This window comes from Photinus pyralis, unplaced genomic scaffold, assembly GCF_008802855.1.
Source record: "Photinus pyralis isolate 1611_PpyrPB1 unplaced genomic scaffold, Ppyr1.3 Ppyr1.4_LG9, whole genome shotgun sequence".
NCBI lineage: Eukaryota > Metazoa > Arthropoda > Insecta > Coleoptera > Lampyridae > Photinus > Photinus pyralis.
In genome coordinates, this window is record NW_022170878.1 from 19,939,468 (window position 1) to 19,961,513 (window position 22,046).

Consider the following 22,046-nt stretch of genomic DNA (forward strand, 5'->3'; position numbering starts at 1 on the left):
GTAATATGAAAGGTGCTTTATATTGTTTATATTTATATTAATTTATATTGTCAATTACTGTGATTCAAGCACTTTTAATGGCTTCAAGCACTTTCCAAGGGCTTGGTGCTTTGTATTTTCAATTACTTTAGAAAGTGCTTGGTAATTCCAAGCTCTTTAATCACATAAAAGTACTTAGGGCTTGCAAGCACTTTTATCAAAACAAAGTGCTCGGTGCTTAGTGCTTCAAGCCCTTTTCAAGAGGGCTTTACCCAGCTCTGACCTCGATGCATTGAAAGTGACATTTTATTTTAGTTGTTGCACGCCCTTGTCACAGTAGCGCTGCAACAACGCGTTACACAATAGCATACCCCGCCCTGCTGCTTCTCCGCGCCTCTTTGCAGGGTTTCAAAAACGCCTCGAGAGAAGGGGTTCTTAGGTGCGCCCAACTATTCGTCTATATACAAGGTGGTCTTCATAAGACAGATAAACTTCAAGGCTGAAAACAGGTGCTTTGTTACACAATTAGCGTATTCGATTAAGCGAAAAAAAATAAAATAAACACACGACTTTGAAAGGTAATGACGAAGTAGTTACGTAAAATGGTAGGTAATCAAATTACAGGTGTTCATTTGGAACGGATTTCCACGTCCGCCAGAATTCAGGAATTTAACAAGAAAGAATATCAGTTAAGTTTAGCAGTATATACAGGGTGAGTTTTTTTTCATTTTAAGCATTAGGATCTCGAAAAGCGTAAGACATAGAGATTCGGTTAAATGAGGAAAGAGTTGTAGTTTTAAGAGCTTCCCCAAGATATGCTTTTGTTTTTTTTTTTAAATCCACATTTACTAGATATGAGCGAAAAACAGATTTAGTGATTTTTCATTTAAACTGTTGTAGAATAGTTAGTATTAGAAATACAGAAATATGCAAAGAACAAAAATTGTAGATTTTTTCCGCTTAATAAGATACATTTATTAATATTTATTCTTCTTTTATAATTTTCGAGTTATAACGCAAACTTACATTTTTTTAAATGGTAATCATAGTTGGCTGTGACATTTTTAAAAAGTGCATTTTTTTCTGTTTACAATGATATAAGGTTCATTGTACTTACTTTGACAATTAAACCTGATACAGAACTGTTTGTATTATTAAGAGTAGTAAAAACAGATTTTGCTATGGGAAACATTTTTGTTCTCTTAATTACTGCCTATTATAATATTTAACTTGCAGTTAGTTGTGTTGAAATCAGCATAATTTATATAGTGTTTCCAAATCTAAGCCATTCTACATATCTTGAATTGAAATTCATTTGGTAGAAAATGAAGATAACATTGGCCTGTCCAATTTGCGTTGTAAATGAAAGGTACCTATCTCACTATACTGCATTCATTATAAGAAGGTAGTAGATGGCGCTGTGCTTGAAGACAAGCACACGCAGGAAAAATATAAAACGGCACCAAATTATTGTAAAGTAGAAATATCCAATACTGCAAACAGAAATAAATCTTTGACATTAACAGCTAATGACACTTCATGAGTTTAATTGACAATAAAAACTAACAGCTTGCAAAATTCGCCATTCATTTTATGTTTCAGCGTAATACTGACTCGAGTTTTAACCAATCACACTGAAGATCAAAGCTTCGCTATGCTTTTTATCGCTACCTTAAAATGAATACAGTATAGATATTGTTTTCCATGGCCAACTCTGTTTACTTACCTCTCAATAATACGAAAATTACTGCAGGGCGGTTATTTATTAAAGTACATTTAGCAAGCCTTATATCGTTATTAAAAATGTCAAAGCCAACTATGACTACCATTAAAAAAAATTAAAGTTTGTGTTATAACTCAAAAATTGTAAGATCTAAAAATAAATTAGTATGTTCATCATGTTAAGCATTAAAATGTCTAAAACTTTTATTCGTGTCATTTTGTTGTATTTCTAATACTAACGATTCTACAACAGTTAAATGAAAAATCACTAAATCTGTTTTTCGCCGATATCTAGTGAACTGTGGATTTTTTCAAAAAACAAAAGCATATCTTAAATAAGCTCTTAAAACGACAACTCTTTCCTCATTTAACTGAATCCGTATGTCTTATGGTTTCTGAGATCCCGATGCTTAAAATGAAAAAAAAAACTCACCCTGTATAAGGAAATGCTGGCAAACCCGAGGCGTCAGCATTTCCTCAATAACAATAGAAGTAAACTAGGATTTCTGTGATATAAATAGCGTGTAAGAATCTGCAATAAAACATTATCAATTCGCAATGGTCAAGTGAATTACCGAATTGTCGAGATTCTAAATAATCCCTGACCGATATTTTACCTTGTGTAAGATTCTAGGATTTACAACCCTAATGCTAGAACAGGTCAAACTAACAACGAAGCAATGTAATGTTTTGCAAGTTCAGCAATGCATAAGGAACGATTAAAAGGAAAGGGAATTTTTTTAACAAAATGATACTATGCGTGACCTCTAGTGGTAGAATAAGAAGTTACAAAATGAAATCGATGATGTAACTTCTTATACTATACAGTACATGGACTGTTTAATTGCAACTAAAATATGATCATTTATGACTAAGTGGCGGGAGTACAATAAGTAGTAACGACTTCTTTAAATTATTTGTTTAATTACGTATGTACTAAATTAATGCAAGTAAATAATAATAATAGTAGACAATAAACTAAATATAACTTTAGTTTGGACAAAAGGAGTATGAAACTTAAACTACGTTGTAACAATGAAGGTTACAATCAGGTACTTGCCTTGTTACGTCGTAACAAATATACACACACGCATTCAGACACGACATCCGTACAAATAAATAGAATACTATAATATTACAGTAATATCTAACAATGGTTGCTGTGTAAAAAATATTCTGTAGTTTTATATACATATACGAGAATGTACGCTTAATAAATTATGACACACTCTTAATATTCGATGTAGTTCACTTAGGCTACGCTAATATTTATATCGAATAATAATAAATAATTACATTAATCAGGAACTAAGATAAGTCATGGTTTCAAATATCGAAAACAAAAACCATAGATTTGCGAAACGTATCGAGACTGTACTAACTGGGTCAAAATCGATAATATTGTAGGTAGGTAGTTTGTACATTTTACAATAATCTAAACATTTATTAATACCGCATAGTAGGTGGCGCGTCGAAAACATCCACAAAAAATTTAAATCATAAATGACTAGAGTTTGTAATATGTAAGAATTCTGCACCGGCCACTACGAAAAGCTCAACGATGCGGGGAAAAGCGGTTAATACTAGTTTTAAATAAAAAATACTGAAACAAAACACTGTACACAGTCAGTAGATCGTTTGTGCGTAAGTTTGACTCCAAACTTGCCCAGAAACCATCTATCAAAATTTGAGTGGTCAATACACAAGTAAAGGGGGTTGTTGGTCCAATTCGTCCGGACCGGCGGCAACTAGCAAATGCGAGCGTTAATCTTTCTCTCGTTCGAACGGCACACAGTCCAATTGAGTAGTTAGTGCTAGGAAGGAAAATGAACACCTCAGCGATGAGCGAAATTTTGTACTCGTCTCGGAAATGCAACAAATAAATCAGTCGTGTATCTCGATTAATTGGACCGACATGCTTCGGCTGATATGTGGCAAGCATTGCTTACTATAATAGGAATGACCTAAATAAGACCTTTGGTTGGTGAAATTGCCAAACGCATCAAAAACTATACACGTAATACTAACGAAATTATGTCTAAAGCATTTAAAAAAATTGCAGTCTTCGTTTTGTGATTTGTTATTGCGAAATTATTTACAAAAAAAGTTACCAGTCTTCCTTTTCTAGCTCGTATCGCAAACGATAATAGCCGTTTGCTCCCATCTTATAATTTTGTTATAGCGTGCCCGTTGGGCGTCGATTGTTGGCAGTAGTTCTCCCGATTATTCTGTACACTAATATACTTATTTAGACCTATAAACGATTCAGATCTCGACGGCGGGCCCAGCAGCGGCTCTCTGGGACAACACTTGTCCGGCTGAATGGAGCCGTTGTTCTCCAGCACGCTGTTCTGCCGTAAACTGCTCAGTTTCGAGTCGAACGAAGACGAGGAGATGCCGTTCGGTAGGGGAGTTTTCGCGCCGAGCGACACCGAACACTTACGGAACTTTTCGGGAAGGTGCATCTCCAGCTGACCCGTATCCTCCATCTGGACGGACGAAATCGGAACGTCTAAGCACGGGGTTAACAGGCGGGGGTTGTTCGCGAGGAATTCCACGATTTCCGAACTGGTCGGGCGAATTTTGCTGTCTTGATTCCAGCAGGATTTCAGCAGACCTTCCCTGTAAATAAAAGCGTAATGAGAGAACACAGATCAAGGAAATTGGCGTGTCTCGGTTCCTGCCGATTATATCAGTTTCACTCCAATCTATGTCTATACAGGGTGGTGTTTTTAAGTGGACCATTAACAGTTTGGAATGTCAATTTTTTTTTTCTCTCTCTCTCTTCTAAAAATACAGTTAAGTGGAAGAGCAGACTGAAGCATTGCCGCAGTACTGAATTTCGCCCTTAATTTTGATGTACTGGAATAAATCTTTGTTTTTTTTTTTAATAATAAAGGCAATATTATTATTATTATTTCGGAACCCATTACCTTTTTTTGAATAATCGATCAAAAGGAATCATTTAAAAATATTTTCAAGATGGCCGCTTTTCCGGTTGTATAAGAACGGTATCGGAACTTTCTTATTTCAAATGACACTATCTTTTCTGATGGCATTTTCAAATTCCTCATAAAAAATTAGTATGACAGTCAATATGATGCCATGTCTAACTGACATGGTTTCAAAGTTATTTGACATTTTTGACAAAAAAAATAATAAATAAAAACGCCCTATTATAAACCTAAGTAGGTTTAAAAATAACAGTTCTAAGGGTCGACTTATACAATATCGTTCCTGATTGTATCAAAATTAATAAGAAGAAGTGTTTTCCCGAGAAATTTTGGTGCAGTCGATTTTTGGAAAAAAGGAAGGTTATACACTGCCTTTTTTTTGCCACGAAAAAAAAATTGTCTCAGAACGTCCCGGAAAAAAAATTTTCTTATAGAACGTGGCCTGTAGAATCCAAAATTTCAAACAGTTCCAAGATTGGGCTACTAGTTCAAAAGTTACAGCCCTTTGAATTTTCTTTCGAAATTGGTGTATAACTTTTGATTGAGAAGTTCCAAAACGTACATGAACCCCTTCTGATCGCCCAGGGGAGTTGCTATTAATTTTGGAGGTTTCTTAATCAATTTTTTTTACTACTTTCTCGTTTGGACGCTAGAGAGCCATTCTCGAATTTAGTCGATATATTTAATACCCCAAAACTTATAATTGATTTTGCCAAAATCTTTCTTAAGCACTTTTTATACAGGGTGGTTTGACTTGTGTAACGCATCATAGGGATTTCAATGTAAAATTCATAACATGCGATTATTGGCTCCCCAAATTATTTTAGAGCAAAAATGTATTAAGGTTTTTTTGTAGAAAATTAGTTTTCAATTTTTTTCATAATAAAGAAATATTTCAATTTCTAAGTATTCCATACTTTTGAAAATCAAATTTTTTTTATTTCCAAACATACAAAATATTTTAAAATCCAATTATTTTTCGTTGTCAAGATGAGCATTTTTGTAAATTTTTGAGAACTAAGTTTGCTTTACTATTTTTCGTTGTCAAGAGAATTCTTGTAATTTTCAAAAACGAAGATTTTTTCGATATTTTCATTTCAAAAAATACGGAATAATTAGAAATCTAAGGATCTTTTTGTTGCCAAATTAAGTTTTTTTTAACGTTTAAAAACTTCCTTTCGTTTTTATTTTAAAAAATACGAAATACATATATTAAAAATTTTCAAAAACCAAGTTTAGTTTACTTTATTTTCATTTTTTTAATTATATTTTTTGATATTTCCATTAACCAAGTTGGGATTTTTTTTTCGATTTTCAAAAATACGGAACTAGAAATTTAACGATTTTTTTCGTTAACAAGTTTTAAAACACGAAATAATTAAAATTTTGCAACATTAAGGATTTTTTTCTGTTATTTCCAAAAATACGAAAATTTTACAATCGAATGTTTTCGGCGTCAAGATAAGAATTTTTTTTAATCCACAAAAATCAAGTTTGGGTTATTTGATTTCATTTTAAAAAATACATTTAACGATTTTTAATGACAATGTTCTTTAAATTAAATGTTCAAAAAACAAGTTTGTTTTCGTTATTTCCATTTTCCAAAATACAGAATAATTAGGAATCAACTAATTTTTAACTCAATTTGACAACGAAAAAATCGTTCGATTTCTAAATATCTCGTATTTTTGAGAATTAAAACAACAAAACCAAACTTGTTTCTCGAAAATTAAAAAATCTTAACTGAGGAAACAAAATAATTTTTTTTTATTATTCCGGAGGTATTGAAAATTAAAATAAGTTAAACAAATTCTCAAGATCATTCCATATTTTTGAAAATCATTAATTCCAGATTTTTTCTTAAAATGACAACGAAACCGGACTTGGTTTTAGAAAATTAACAAAAAAATCCATCTTGACGACGAAAAATCATTAATTTCAAATTATTTCCTATTTTTGAAAATGAAAATAACGAAAACAAACTTGGTTTGTGAACATTAAAAAAAATTTTCGACGACGAAAAATCATTAATTTTAAAATATTTTGTACTCGATTTTGTATTTTTGAAAATAAATTTTTCCATTTTGCTTTTCTGATTTTCAAAAATATGAAATAATTAGAATGTCAATTTGCGATTTTTTTTAATTTGTAATCATGTTGGGTTTCCTTTATTTTCACTTTAAAAAATATGGAATTTGAAATTTAATGATATTTTTAGTTTAATTTTGTTTTGTTTAGTTATTTTTATTTTCAAAAATAATAAGATTTTTCTGTTGCCAAGTTAATGATTTTGAAATTGGAAAAATAAAACCCGCATTTTTTCAATAATCTGTAATGCTATGGAATTTTCTAAAACAAAAAGATATCCAGTTATCAATTAGCAGCAGTTCGAAATGGATTTTATGATCGACTTGGTTACTGTCTTGCAGTTAATGGAAACCTATTCGAACATTTTTTGTAAATTGTTATATTAGGAAACCGCTTTTAGTAATTTGGTCTTTCTTTATGTTGAATTCGCTGTTCCAAATAAACACTTTTTGACAGAATTTAATTTGTTTTATAGCTGACATTCCATGGCACGACGGATGTTGGCGTAGTTTTTGTATAATAAAATTCCATGGCATGACAGATTATTGAAAAAGATGGGGGGTTTTATTTTTCCAATTTTCCGTCTTTATTATGCAAAAAATTGAAAACTAATTTTTTCTACAAAAAACCTTAATACATTTTTGCTCTAAAATAATTTGGGGAGCCAATAATCGCATGTTATGAATTTTACATTGAAATCCCTATGATGCGTTACGCAAGTTACCATCCTGTATAGAATCCATCACGTAACACAGTTTTTATACAGGGTGTTTGGTTCTTTTTATACTACTCTGAAATACAATTCGTCATACGGACCGTCCTATATATTTTGGAATTTTTTGGAAAGAGCGTAAAAATTCCTAAATTTTGATGTATCATTAAATTCGAGAAACGCCCCCTAGCGGCTAAACGATTAGAGAGAGCTGAATGCTGTTTGCGCCAGAGATTTTCCCTTTAAAATTGAGCTCCAGAAACCTAGGTCCATTTTTATCTATCTCTTAAAATAAAACCCATTTTATCTTTGACAAAAACATGATTCAATCACTTTTGAATTAGAGGAATTGAATTAATCGGCAGAAATATACCTAAGGATACTTACAGTTGGGTTTTAATTCCGGAAGGCACACTCAAGATGTTGCCAGCCTTCACATGCTCCAACACCTGATTGTTACTTAAGCCTTGAAACGGAAAACTACCAAAAGTGATTATTTCATAAAGAAGAACGCCGTAACTCCAGACGTCCGAAGCGGGAGTGAACACTCCCAAGGTCAGACTTTCGGGTGCCATCCACCGTACGGGCAGCATTCCCTTGCGATTGAACTTATAGTAGTCATTTTCAAACATGGGTCGCGTCATTCCGAAATCTCCCAGCTTGACGACCCGCTGAGAGTTTACCAGGCAGTTCCTCGAGGCGACATCTCTGTGGACGTACTTGAGCTCGGCGAGATAACTTAAACCCCTCGCGACATCCAGCGCCATGGAAGTCAATTTCTTGCTGGAAACTTCTTCGCTTTCTTCTGCTAACTTGTCGTAAACCAAGTGACGACGAGCCAAGAGAAACGTTTTGAGATCGCCGTACAACATGAACTCCATAATCGTGTAGACAGGCTCCTTTTTCGTGCAAACGCCCAATAAGCGCACGATATTCTTGTGGTCGAACCGCTTCATTACCTCTGCCTCGGATAGAAAATCTAATTTCTCCTCAGTGGTCGAGCCTAACTTCAACGTTTTAACCGCGACGGCGAGCCACCCGGATTCTGGGAAATTCGCCTCACCTCCGTACACCGTACCGAAGGCGCCTTCCCCGAGTTTCCGATTGATCACGACCGATTCCCGCGGAATTTCCCACTTGTCCAGCCCGCCGATGTTCGACGGGTTTAGCAGGTCGATTCCGAGCGACTTCATGTACCTCTCAGTTAATTGCATCTTTTTGTCGTACTGCCGTTTGATAATGTACACCGTTAACACCACAACCGCGAGCAGGATGAAGGCGACGATCAAATTTAATATAATAATGGCCATCTCGCATTCGACATTCAAAAACTCGGCGAGACTATTCAAAGTGCAGGTGCTGGCGGGTAATGTTCCGTCGTCTGGGACTTTTCCGTCGGGTGTCAGCCATCTTATTCGACTTTTATTTAACATCAATTCGCCTCCGATCGTTTCACCCAGGTCGTCCGAAATGTTGGGGTGAAAGCTACCGACGATGTAGGTGCTGTTGTTCATGAACTGCATCACGTTTATTATCGAGAACCTCGACGGACCGCCTCTGAATTTGATTCGTCCGGATACTCCGTAGAAATCGGTTTGCTTGACCAAATTAACCAATTTGCTGAAAAATGTTGCCGTGTTAGTGATAGAAACACCACAAGAGACTGAAATAAAAATGCACATTCGATTTGCAAGAATTTTCCCCATTTCCTGTGGTATGGAATGACATAATGTTTCGCTATAATTAGACAATGTTTACTTACTTTGTCGTACTAAGGGAATGTAGAGCAGTAATTGCCTCTGGATCCTCCTTCACCAGTTGGTCCAGAGCCAAGGCGTACGTCCAAACCGCGTCATAGGCGAAACCGGCAAAGTCGGACGCGAAATCTTGAGCCCTAGCCTTGTACTCCGTTTTCCATTGGCCTACGGTTTTGTTTTCTTGCATTATTTGATCGTCGGGCGCAAAGTACGCAGATGTCAATGAGAAATAGCCATTAATCGCCTGGAATTAGAAACGCATTATAATTACATAGCATTGTGGACAGTCACAGTAATTTAACTGAAGATTTTTCTTGACTCAGATGTCAAATCTATACTGGCTCCAATTAAAACCAAGTCAGAATCTTCAAAGTGATATATACAGATTTAGACAAAATAGAACAAATTCAGAAAAGGTAGGAAAGTAGGAAATACAGTTCATCTTCCAATAGGCTGGATATTCCTAAAATTACTTCTACTATAAAACGACAACTGCGCAGTCTCAAACACTCTCCCTGTAACCTCAACTATAAACAAGTAACAAATTTTACTCACAATCGATCATTTAAGGTAAAGTATATAATTCAACAAGGTGTTACTTTAACTGTCAATAATAGTGACACCGCCAATGTAACCATTAATGTTTACAACAATAGCAAATAGTTTCGTTCTTCTTCGTAATTTGCTATTGCTGTAAACATTAATGGTTACATTGGTGGTGTCACTATTAGTATAAGTTTCATATAAGGACAATATGAATAGCAATTGCAGGTAAGGAAAGTGACAGATGCTAGCCGGGAAAGTGACAGCTAGCCGGGAAAGTTACTTTCCCGGCTAAGGTGAGTAATGAGTCGCTTCGCAACCGCTATGAAGGTTAGGAATTCAGATAATACTAACCGATTGTGAGTAATAGTAGATTACATACCGAGCTGGGAGGTGGTTCATTACCTACCCCGAGGGCTTAAGGTACCTCACCGACGCGCGAAGCGCGGAGGTGAGGTATAAGCGCGAGGTATGTAATCTACTATTCCACAATCACTGTAAATAACAAAAGGCGCAACAAATCTAAATATTGGAGCAAATGTAACGGGAGCCCTTTGACGGATTTTATTTGCTTAGCATTTTGCTCAATTTTTTTGAGATTTTAGTTGCATTATTTTAAGCTAATACGCCCATGTGTGTGCGGGTACACCTCTGTTGGTTTTTAAGTTATTCGCTCATTTATGATAACCATACAATTTTATATTGATATGTAGTGTTCTTCTGGCATTTACCCCTGTAGGGGCGGGAATGAATAACCGTACAGCGTGTCGTAGAAGGCGACTAAACAACAGCAAGTCAGCCGCAACCCTAGCGCTGAAATATAAGGGCGAATTTGACTTCCGATTCTGACGATTTTAGACGATATTAGTCTTACACATGGTAGTACGAAAGAGTGGGCCTGAGAGCTACTCCCCAGTTTTGGAAACGCGTTACGAGATAACTCGGGCACTAGGGCACCAGGAATGGTGAAGATCTTGATATCGTAGACAATGTAGTGGTAGTTTAAAGATTCGGACGATTGAATTTTAATATGACGTGATTATGAATTTTAGGTTCCTTATGTAGGATCTTCAAACCTTGTTACATTTTCAACAAGCAGAACAAAGTTAGGTAACGTTGTAACGAAGCACTCATTTTCCGCCTTGAAGTTACCAGATTTAGTGATCACCCTGTAGATGAACACCCGGTATCCAGAAGCGTTTTCAAGTTGGGCGCTTCGTTACGAAAAGTGTCGTGCAGAAAGAATTTATGCTGGTTCTAGGAAGTTGAAGATAGTAGGTAAAAGTAATTGATTTAATTTCAGCCGCCGCTACCGTAAACAAAAGCTATAATTAATTCGCCGTTTGCAACCGTTCCCGTCAAGATATTTCAATTATCTTTGTTGCGTCCGAAAGCTACTGTCATTTAGAAGTCGAAAGCGAGCTCCGTTAAGTAATTATTAGCAGGTTTCGGTTTCCTATGTTGTTAGGCAACCCATTTGCAATGTGTTTGTTAACATATTAAGATTTCAAAAAAATATATTTTACTCAGTTTGGTGACGGTTGTGGGATCTTGGACTAAACAGCGTGAAAAAAATTTCAAGAAAAATCTCAACATTTAGACTGCATAAATTTCCAAATTAAAAAAAAGGGTATCACATAATAGTTTATTATGAAATTTATGCAAGTAAAGACTTACCTCAATCATATTTTCCGTTGTACAATTCACTTTCTCATTGGATAAGGTGTTGAAATAATCTGTGTCGTACCAAGATATATTCAGCCAAAGCGGTAGGAACCAAACGTAACCCTGCCTTGCGGTCATTTCCAATTTGTAGGCCTCGCACATTACGGATCGCGCGACGTCGTCAAAAACGTCGGCGATGATGATTTTCGCTCGTTTGCGCTTCAGGTCCTCCAGGTACTGAAAATGTGTTATCGTAAACATTTCACTGAACGACTTTGAGTTAGTTAAACAAGATTTCTTGTCCCCTCCCATTATAGGAGCACTAAACTTTTTAATTTTTATGAAATTTTGGAGAAAATCCCATTTTTTTGTTTTCGAAAAAACCGAAACTAATTTCCAATATTTGCGCTATATCACTTTTATATGAAAATGTTTTATCTCCGAGATGGCAAATATCATTCGTATATATGACCAATTGGGATTTTTGGTTCCTGAGAAAAGTAACATCAACTTTGGGACAGGGTTGTTCCGGAACCGGAAGTGTCAGGTGGCTTACATTTGCACTCCAATCCTTCTCCTGCCCAACAAAAAAAAAACGCAAGTCGATATTTCAACAAATACGGGGATTGCAAATTTTTTATTGTTCGGTTTTTTTACAATATTTCGGTTCCTAAGGGTTCCAGATCAGAGTTGGACTGGGTCACTGGGTCAATTGGGTCACCTGGGTCACTAAATTAAACTGGGTCACTGGGTTGTTGGGTCACGTCATACTCTTTTCAGTTAGACCCAGTGACCCAGTTTGACCCAGTGACCCAGTTTGATCCAGTGACCCAGTTTGACCCAGCGACTCAATTCGACCCAGTCGCCTAGTTTGATCGAATAACGCAGTTAAGTCAGTGCCCTCGGTTCAAGTGTACAGATTATGAAATAAATGAAATGCTGGTTTGTTGAAAAATAATACTCGATTGCTTGACAACTGCCATTTCTGTGATGTTTGCTTTAATACTGCCGTAAAAAACTTTCCATGTCCCGAATTGTATTAGAATACTGTTATTTCTTTACTTCAGGGCTTACCAGTTTGCTTACAGGTGTTCATTCACATTTAATTTTTTTCTACTAGTTAGCTTAATCCAAATAAATCTTTTCTCTAAATACTTTCATTGACTACTTGACTACAAACTATAAACAAATGCATTTGATTTTTTTAGGTATTAGTTCTCTTGAATGAAATTGGGCTACGTGCTTGTTGGCGAATATTATTGAGGAAGTTTTTTTTAAAATTAAAAGTTACTTGAAATTGTTTTGGATGATACCTAACAATAATTTAATTACTGGGCCACCGGGTCAAAACGGGTCACTGAGTAAAGCTGGGTCACCGGGTCAAACTGGGTCACCGGGTCAAACTGGGTCACCGGGTCAAACTGGGTCACCGGGCCAAGCTGTGTCACCGGGTCAAGCTGGGTCACTGGGTCAAGCTGGGTCATCGGGTCAAGCTGGGTTACCGGGTCAACTGGGTCACCGGGTCACTGGGTCACTCTATGCTTGACCCAGTCCAACTCTGTTCCAGATGACCCCGCAACTCAAAACCGACTTCATTTTTGGTCAATTTACTACACTTTTTGAAAATGTTCTCAGAGTTGCACGAAAATTACATCCTATAATACAGCGGACAATGGTCACAGATTCGTTCTCGGAGCCTTAGGGACCAAAAAAAAAAGGTAAAAACCGGACATTACCTCTGCTCTAAGATATAGACTTGGTGTTTTGCGATTGACAAAAGCATGAGAGGGTGGTAGTATAAACTTACCATCCACCTGGGACTTACAGTTCCTGAAAAAAGTACTTAGGGTTAGAGCTGTTCTGGAACCGTGCCAGACAAGATATCTCAAGAAAAGTTACACAGTTCAAAACCAAAACAAAAAGTCCAAAAACCTCCCGAACGCAACACAATAAACAAAAAATTTAGAGTCACTTACCCTAGTCATCACAACCACATCCCGTTCCCGTGGGAATTTCGTATTCGAAATGAACGAGATTCCCTCCATTTCCAATAAGTTCTCCATGTGCGTGATGTACTCGGTATATTTTTGGCCGTCTTCGGTTAGAGAGGCGACCCTCTTCCATTCGAAGGCTTGAAACATTTTCAAATAGACATGCTTGTATTGCTTGTTCTCGCCGATCGTTCTGAAAAAGTAGGGATATTTCTGGCGATCGGAAAAGCTGGCCCCCTCGGCACTGTACGATATGACCAAGGTCTTGTAATGCTTCGAGACGCCCGCAAGTGGTTCAACCGTGTCCGAACACGCAGGTCCGAGCACGCCGACTAAATTACTGTAGTAATTGTCGACGATGTAGTCGATAAAGGCTTTCATGACCTTATCGGCCTTACACTGTCCATCCGACGCCAACAACTGGAGGGTGTAGTCGCGTAAAATTGCGCTGTTTTGATTAATCGCCTCTCGCGCCATTAGCGCGCCTTGCAAAATACCCTTGCCCATATACGACGAGCCGGTCAGCGGGAAAATTCCGCCAATGTAAAGGTAGCTCTTCTCCCGGTCGCTTACGGGAATCCATTGCGTCCACGACGGTTTTCTTTGGAGCATCCACTCGCACGCGATGTCGTAGATTCCCGAGGTCTTCGATCGTTCGTTGTACAATTCGAGCAACAGATCGTAATCCTGTTCGGAAAATTTCAACCGATGCAAAGACTCGTAGGCGACCTTCGCGTATTTTTCCAACTTGCTCCAGGAGTACTTGACCATCCTAATCAGTTCGTATCGTCCGACAAGCGAAGAAGTAATTAACTCCGCACGTTTAAAGTTCACGATGATGTAATCGCGGTCGTGTAGAATAATCTCGCTTGGCGTCCAGTTTAGTATAACTAATTTTTGGTCGGAATTTCTGCTGTTTTTGAGCTGAGTCACCACGTGCTTTAGGTTGGGACCCAACCAGACTACTTTGACTAGCAGCTTCAGATCGTCAATTTGTTTAATTACAAATTTGGTATTGTTGTAATAGGGTGCGAGGAGAATGGCGCACGGAACGTAGCTAAATTTCGTGGGGCTAGTGCACTGGGGAGGAGTGTACATGCCTTTGTCGCAGACGCGGTCCGAACAGTAGTAATTCGAGGAGTCTCTCGAGTATGAGCTAATGAGATTGCGATCGGCTTCGTTGAGGATGTCGAAGCTTTGTACGTATTTGGAGTCTTTGAAGGAAGACCAGTGGACCTCCCGTTCCATTGGTGGTAATTGCATTGTGTCCTTCGTGAGCGGTATAAACCAGCCTAGTCTGATGGGAGGAGCTATCGTTCCACAGTCTCGGACGTGGTGCGTATCCAATAAGGGAATTGTGTCAAATTCGGGAGAGACCCACACTTCGACGTTGATCATTGTCCGTGGTACCCTGAAAGATGAGCTTAAAAGAAAGGTACTAACGTTTCGTGATTATTTACGTTATATTCGATTCGACCAGTGGTCCCGATAACCTATCCATAACTTCCTCAACGTCGAGATTGTCATCTTCGGGATAGATCTCGACGTTCGGATAACCGAGGACTTCCTGGAGGAATATTTTGAAAACATGCGTGGATAGTTTGTGGGAGATGCTGTTGGACATTTCCAACGTTATATTCAGGAAACGCCCCTCATAATGAAGGAAACGCTTGGGATTCACCTCTGAAATGGACTTACAGAACAAGTCAGATGAAGAGTAACTCACCTGTCCGATTCACTAGGCATTTATTGTAAGCGGTTTCGACAAACGGAAGTGCAGCAAATGTCATACACAGCAACCCAAGTAACCTTCTGATTTTAGTCCTCGGTAACATCTTGTCCAATTACTCATCTGAAAATAAACGATAGTTTGTGAGTGTGCAAAAAACCAAAAATATGAATGTAATAAAGTAATCATGAGTTAGCTACTTTCATAAATTGCAATCATTATTATAACGCCTGACATTTATCTTTTACCATGTGTGTTATTTGTGATCTGATATGTATCGTTCTCTTTTTTTTGTTGTACAATGAAATCGGCTCAAGATGTGTGTTAATCCAACCTATAGCGAAAAAAATAACAGTAAATAGTATCAACGCAAGGCTTCCCCCGTTCCCACTCAGTTTCAGTGTGTTCAAACATTGAATGGGCTCAGTAAAACAACTGATAAGTGAGAAGGGTCAAGTTCAACATATTAGCCTTATCAAACATCTAACATTGCCACTTACTATCCTAGTGTTATTATGAAAATGCTGAAATTTATTTACCGTTTACTGATTGGACAGAAAAACATTTCATCTTTTAAACCCCCCACAAATTCAGTCACGCAGGAGTTGTGCGCGTTTACAAGGTCTTTCTGACGACACTAATTTGACAACAATCGGAGCAAAACCGATTTTTAAAAAAAAGAAAAATCACCATAGTATAACACGCTCGGTGACGGCGCCCCGATGTCGCCGACACCACATCATGTAGCCCTATCCCTACAGTTGTTAATTACACGCCCCCTGTAGCTAGATGTACACTTCTCGTCTTTCTACAAGCGATCTTCTACGGGCCTGCATTTGCTGCCAGGTACCTTTTTAGAAATAAATTTGCAAAAATGCGAAATAAAAAGATGCAAGGAAGGAAGTGTAAGTAAGAAAAAATCTAGAGAGGAAGCTGAATTGAAAGGGAATTGGGTTAAAGGCGGATGCGTAACTTAAGCTCAAGAAAAAAAGGAAAGCGTTTGAAGAACTTATGAAATATGTACTAGTGTGTCCTAGTTTGGAGACTGGCGAGTATTAGCTGTTTTTAAAGAGAAAGACTTGCGGTTTTCGCGATCATTTGCCACTTTTTTGTGAAACGCAAACACAATCAATCTAGCAACGTTTGTTCCTGACATACAGGGTGAAAACGAAAAGCTTTTTTGAGATCTTACTATCCATGTAGGATAGAAAATTGGTAAAAACTGCCTAGTTCAGATATTTTCACGTGGAATCCAGTGGCGTAGAAAAAAAAATTTGAACCACCGCTTTGAGATTTGGTATTTTTTAAATACGACACTCCGTATATTTTAATGTCATGTACATCCTGATTACATTGATGTATTACAACATTTTTGAATTCTATTTTGGGCAATCGCCAATGGGTAGGTTAAATATGCCTCTTGAGTTCGTAAGTGAATAAAGACCCACTGGCATTGATCAACTTCCGAAAATTCCAAAGAATTTACTACGCAAATGTTGATCAACTCCTGAAATAAATCCTGTATACGAAATGAAAAATCTGACATGAACACTACATCCTAGTCGCACAATGGGTTCGAATAAACACACGAGTAACTGATTGAAAATGACAAAATTTATTCCGAAACACATTGAATGAAAATTGAAACAGCATTCTTGAAAGAAAGAGAAGTTGACAAAGCTTGTTTAGAGATACCCCGCACGCAGACGGTCGATAATTAAAATTACTTACAGTTTGTTTTCCCTTTCAATAACCCTAATAATCTGGTCATGAATGGTTTGCGATAGACACAAAAACACTCGCTGACAGCTTCAGGAAACTTCACCTTGTCTTTTAAAAAACTGGACTGAATAACTTGAAGTAGCATGATGAACCAGATTCTCGGCGGCTGTTCTGACGGTAGAAACTTTTAACTTTCACTAAGCAGCCCCACTCGGTCTAATATTTCCTGTATACGGACAAACCACACTTTGTAAACCTTTTATTAAGACTGCTTAACTTCTTTTACACACTTTGTTTCGAAACTGGCGAACTGCATCTTCAACAAAAAGTAAAATAGGCCGTAAACAAATTTACATGCTCTTTTCCCCGTCGCGAACCCGACAACAGCAGCCCCATTTTGTCGTTGTCTCAAGTATTTACGGGAGCAGCATAGAATAACCTCCTTTCTCCGGTATTTACAAATAATGCGCCAATCACAAGCCGGCTGCGAGGAAAAGCGTCCCCACTTACGCTGAAAATAATGCGCACATCGATGACCGCTTGCATCTCTGGTCATCAGCACCCGAAAACGTGCGTTAATTAACTTACGTCCGATAACAAAACCTCTTATCACAAACAACCAGAACAAAACCTCTTATCACAAACAACCAGATGCCCCTACATGTTTTTTACATGTCCCGTCATTATTAAATAACGCCTACATGACGTTGACAATAATAATTTTGTATGCGTATGTTAAATCAGAGATCTATACAACTTTCGTTTTGCAAATGCCATGCCTATGTTTTTTTTAGGATCTTTGAAAAGAGCACTCAATTTGCTCTTAGGATAACAGACTCAGCACATCCCGACAGCACACGGCATTCCGGACCAACTTCCACGGCTTTCTAGGTTGAACTTTCATGGTATTCTCATTAAAGATCTCAACAAAAGGAACCAACTATCACCCTTCTTTATTACCCCTTATCAAAATAGGAGAATGAAGATTTGGAGAGGGGGGGGGGCACTGGTTTTACCCTTCATGGTACTCTAACGAAAGGGTTCAATGAAAGAAACTAATTTATACCAACCATAGTCCTCCTCGACCCATTATCGAGATCGGTTATATTCCTTATATCTCAAGACTCCCCTCCTCAACTTTGCAGTTAAGATATTCATTTCAAACTTCGCAGGGTGACTTGACTACTTTTTTGGGGGCACTGGAAACTGCAGTGCTTTTTCTCTCGTTCCTTTTGATAAATTTGTACATTTTCCAAACATGTTTTTCTATTTTGCAAAAAACGAGTCCAAATGCCATATTGAAATGGAAGTCAAAATATTTTAGGTGGCTACACAAACAAGATTTAACAAAAAATGGTCAGCAGTTGGAAACAAACAAAATGGGGAAAAAAGAGGTTGGTGTAGGTCAACGCTAGAAAGGATGTTGGCAAACTACACTATAAAAATAACGATCACAACAAATTTTAAGCGTGTAACTAAATTAAGAATTAAAGGTTAAAGATCGTGCCATTTTCAAGTGTGTTTATCTATAAAACTTCCAAACAACATTCTACTCTACCTAGTTATAACGGGCGGATTTCAGCGGAATAATTAGCTTCAGTTGGACGAGGAGCGCGAATTGAACAATCGCAATGCGGAAAATTGGCCTCATCACAAATAATAAATAGATCGTGAGTCACGGATTGAGTTGTTATTAGAATAATGGCGGCGACCCATACTTTTTTTGGGAAAACTCTAGAAAAGGACGAGATACAATTTCGCAAATTTTAATTGGTACGTTGACCGAATATCGTGACGTCAAAGACATTTAAATATTCATTCACGTGGAAACCGGTTAGATGAAAATTTGAAATGATACACAAAAGAAATTTTGGGGTAACTGACTCGGCTTAATCGACTTTCACCTACTCCTCTTTCATATTTTTCCGTCATCGACCGATTTTTAACCTCAATTGTAAAGGATTTAGGCAAAATATTCAAAAGTCTCTCATTAACATCGATACATGGAATGAGGGGCAATTATGCGAAATTGGTCGATTTATATGCGAGATCAAATGTACGTGGGCCTGATTTTCAAAATCTCCAAATTCCTTACCAGTTTAATTACCTCAAGTGCTTTAAAAAACTCGCCCATGGTGTTCCGCAAGGATGAATACTAGGGCCAATCGTATTGCTTACTTAATTAAGCGATTCGTCAGACAGTCAACTACAAAATCAAAAATTGAATAATAACAAGCAAATTTGCAATACTAACGGTAACTAAAAATCGTGAGAACATTTTTTCACGCGACACTTTTTTGGGAATAACCTTGACTGCGAATTACAAACGAATAAAAAAAGCCCACTTCCTTTGTCTATTTAAATAGCGCGAAATATGTTAATTTGCACTCTCGGTTCGGTCCAGAATTTCAAAAACACGGACCCATGTTTCGCCCACCCTTGCGTTAAACTGTCACGACGGTCCACATACGAAATTCGGACGATCGACTTTCAGACAACCTTCACGTTCATTAAATTTTAAATTTGACAACTTACCTATCGGTCAAAACAGTACGGTGGCGGACTTGGATCTGGAAAAAAAAAGGCGAACATTAACCACTGCTGTCTATAACAATTATATTGGGTAATAAAAAAAATTATTTGTCCGGGGGCAAATGGCGTTCATTTACCGCAGATCGGAAAAATCGTCGACTCCGATTCCCCAAATTGGGGAGAAACGGAATTTGGCAGTCTCGAAATCAATTTGGCCTTTGGGTTCAAATCAGTTAAGGAACATTGCGAATATTTAAATTGTTATTTATTCGGAAATTATGATAATAAAGTTGACTTGACCTAAACGTCAATTTCTATTCAATGCTATTATCGTTTTTCGACGTCACACTAATAAATTGCAATCGTCTTGTTTTGAACGAGATTTGTATTAATCAACATCGTCACCTATAAGGGCATTGTTTGAGTGTCATTAAACACTTAAAAAGAGACGAAAGGGTTGAACAATTGTCAATCGTCAACAAAACACCGAATCTGAACTCAAAGTCAAAGTCAAAAATGGATTGCTCTTTTCAAAATCTTTAAAAAACATACATTGAGGCGACCCTCTTATCTCAAACGCACTGTATATATTATATAACATGTTATTTTTGACTTTAGTTCAGATTCGGTGTTTTGTCGACAAAAGGTGTATTTTTTAATTGTTTTATCATTGCTCTTTTAATATTTTATATTCTATCAATAAAGAGCAAAAAGAATTTCCTCGGTCATGGTCGTAAACGTAGAGGTGAATCTACGTTCCACAAGCGTTCCCTAGCTATGCTAGGTTTCAAATTTAAATGTTCTAAAAACCACTTACCTGTCCCAAAAATGAGGCAAGTTGCTCGTCATTTTTGGGACAAGTGAAGTCAGTTCACCTGCGGCTGGTTGCCTAGAAAGTGGGGAATTTTTTTTTTCGAAAAATTGCCCTAAAAACGAGTTCCAGGAAAAAAAAGTATCCTTATACTTTCCAGATGGTCGGACAATACTGAGCGATCGCTAGTTGGAAAGCTGTCTTTCCGCTCTATCTGTTTTAGCGCGTTATGGTGTATAGCCGCTTCGCAATCATTACTTTTTTCGGACAGACCCTGTATGGTAACGCCGTCCAAATTTAGTTTTGAACCTTAATCTTTAATGTACACGGTGTCCCATTTTCGAAACTTTTGTTTCCGAAACCTAGGAATTTTGAAATTTCGAATTTCGCATAGGTACATTCGAGAGTACATTAATCTTGTCTAGTTTCCTTTTTGGAAAGGTACACAAATGTGAACTACGAAAATCATTTTTTGTTTGCCTAGTCCTAGGAATTGCAAACATTTTCTAATAAACATTCCCGAATCCTAGGAATTTTGCACGTATTTTGTGGGGATTCGGTAAGAATTCTGAATTTGAAGCGTTCGTTTCATAATAATAATCGACAATTCCAACCTCTAAAAGATTTAGAATTTTCTAATTTAACAGTCCCAAATTCTAGAAATTTTGAAATCACGAATTCCGTATTAATTCATAAATTAGCTCGCCTTTTGAAGCTTCAAGGTTTCGTGTCATAAAAAATCGACAATTTCAACCAACCTTGGAATTTTCTAATTAACAGTCTCGAATCCTAGGCATTTTGATAACATGGATTTCGAAATAATTCTAAAATCAAATTGTCCTTTGGAGTTTCAAGTTTTTGTTTCATAAAAGTCGAGAATTCTAACCCGCCTTTGAATTTTCTAATTAATAAGAAAAAGTGTTTTCCCGAGAAATTTTGGTGTAGTCGATTTTTGGTAAAAAAGGAAGGTTATACACTGCCTTTTTTTGAGCCCCGAAAAAAAAATTGTCTCAGATCGACCCGGAAAAAAAATTTTCTTATAGAATGTGGCCTGTAGAATCCATAATTTCAAACAGTTCCAAGATTGGGCCACTAGTTCAAAAGTTACAGCCCTTTGAATTTTTTTTCGAAATTGGTTTTCTAGTCTATAACTTTTGATTAAGAAGTCTGGTCGAAAAAGTACGAATTGATTTGGATTCTTTGCACCCAAATTAATAAGAAAAAGTGTTTTCCCGAGAAATTTTGGTGTAGTCGATTTTTGGTACAAAAGGAAGGTTATACACTGCCTTTTTTTGAGCCCCGAAAAAAAATTGTCTCAGATCGACCCGGAAAAAATTTTTTCTTATAGAATGTGCCTGTAGAATCCATAATTTCAAACAGTTCCAAGATTGGGCTACTAGTTCAAAAGTTACAGCCCTTTGAATTTTCTTTCGAAATTGGTTTCTAGTCTATAACTTTTGATTGAGAAGTCTAATCGAAAAAGTACGAATTGTTTTGGATTCTACGCACCAAAATTAATAAGAAAAAGTGTTTTCCCGAGAAATTTTGGTGCAGTCGATTTTTGGTAAAAAAGGAAGGTTATACACTGCCTTTTTTTGAGCCCCGAAAAAAAATTGTCTCAGATCGACCCGGAAAAAAAATTTCTTATAGAATGTGGCCTGTAGAATCCATAATTTCAAACAGTTCCAAGATTGGGCTACTAGTTCAAAAGTTACAGCCCTTTGAATTTTCTTTCGAAATTGGTTTCTAGTCTATAACTTTTGATTGAGAAGTCTGATCGAAAAAGTACGAATTGTTTTGGATTCTACGCACCAAAATTAATAAGAAAAAGTGTTTTCCCG

General features: G+C 37.0%; 1 protein-coding gene across 1 annotated transcript; it reads right to left on the reverse strand.

The window, feature by feature from the left end:
• Positions 1 to 3,278: 3,278 nt before the first annotated feature.
• On the reverse strand, positions 3,279 to 19,523 carry LOC116180279 (receptor-type guanylate cyclase gcy-22-like). Its single transcript, XM_031500186.1, has 8 exons — positions 19,398 to 19,523; positions 15,138 to 15,263; positions 14,872 to 15,094; positions 13,397 to 14,822; positions 11,433 to 11,657; positions 9,218 to 9,456; positions 7,843 to 9,075; positions 3,279 to 4,323 (listed from the first exon to the last, which is right to left on the reverse strand). The coding sequence occupies exons 2-8, from the start codon at positions 15,244 to 15,246 to the stop codon at positions 3,867 to 3,869; spliced, it is 3,912 nt and encodes a 1,303-aa protein (XP_031356046.1). The 5' UTR covers positions 15,247 to 15,263; positions 19,398 to 19,523; the 3' UTR covers positions 3,279 to 3,866.
• Positions 19,524 to 22,046: the final 2,523 nt, after the last annotated feature.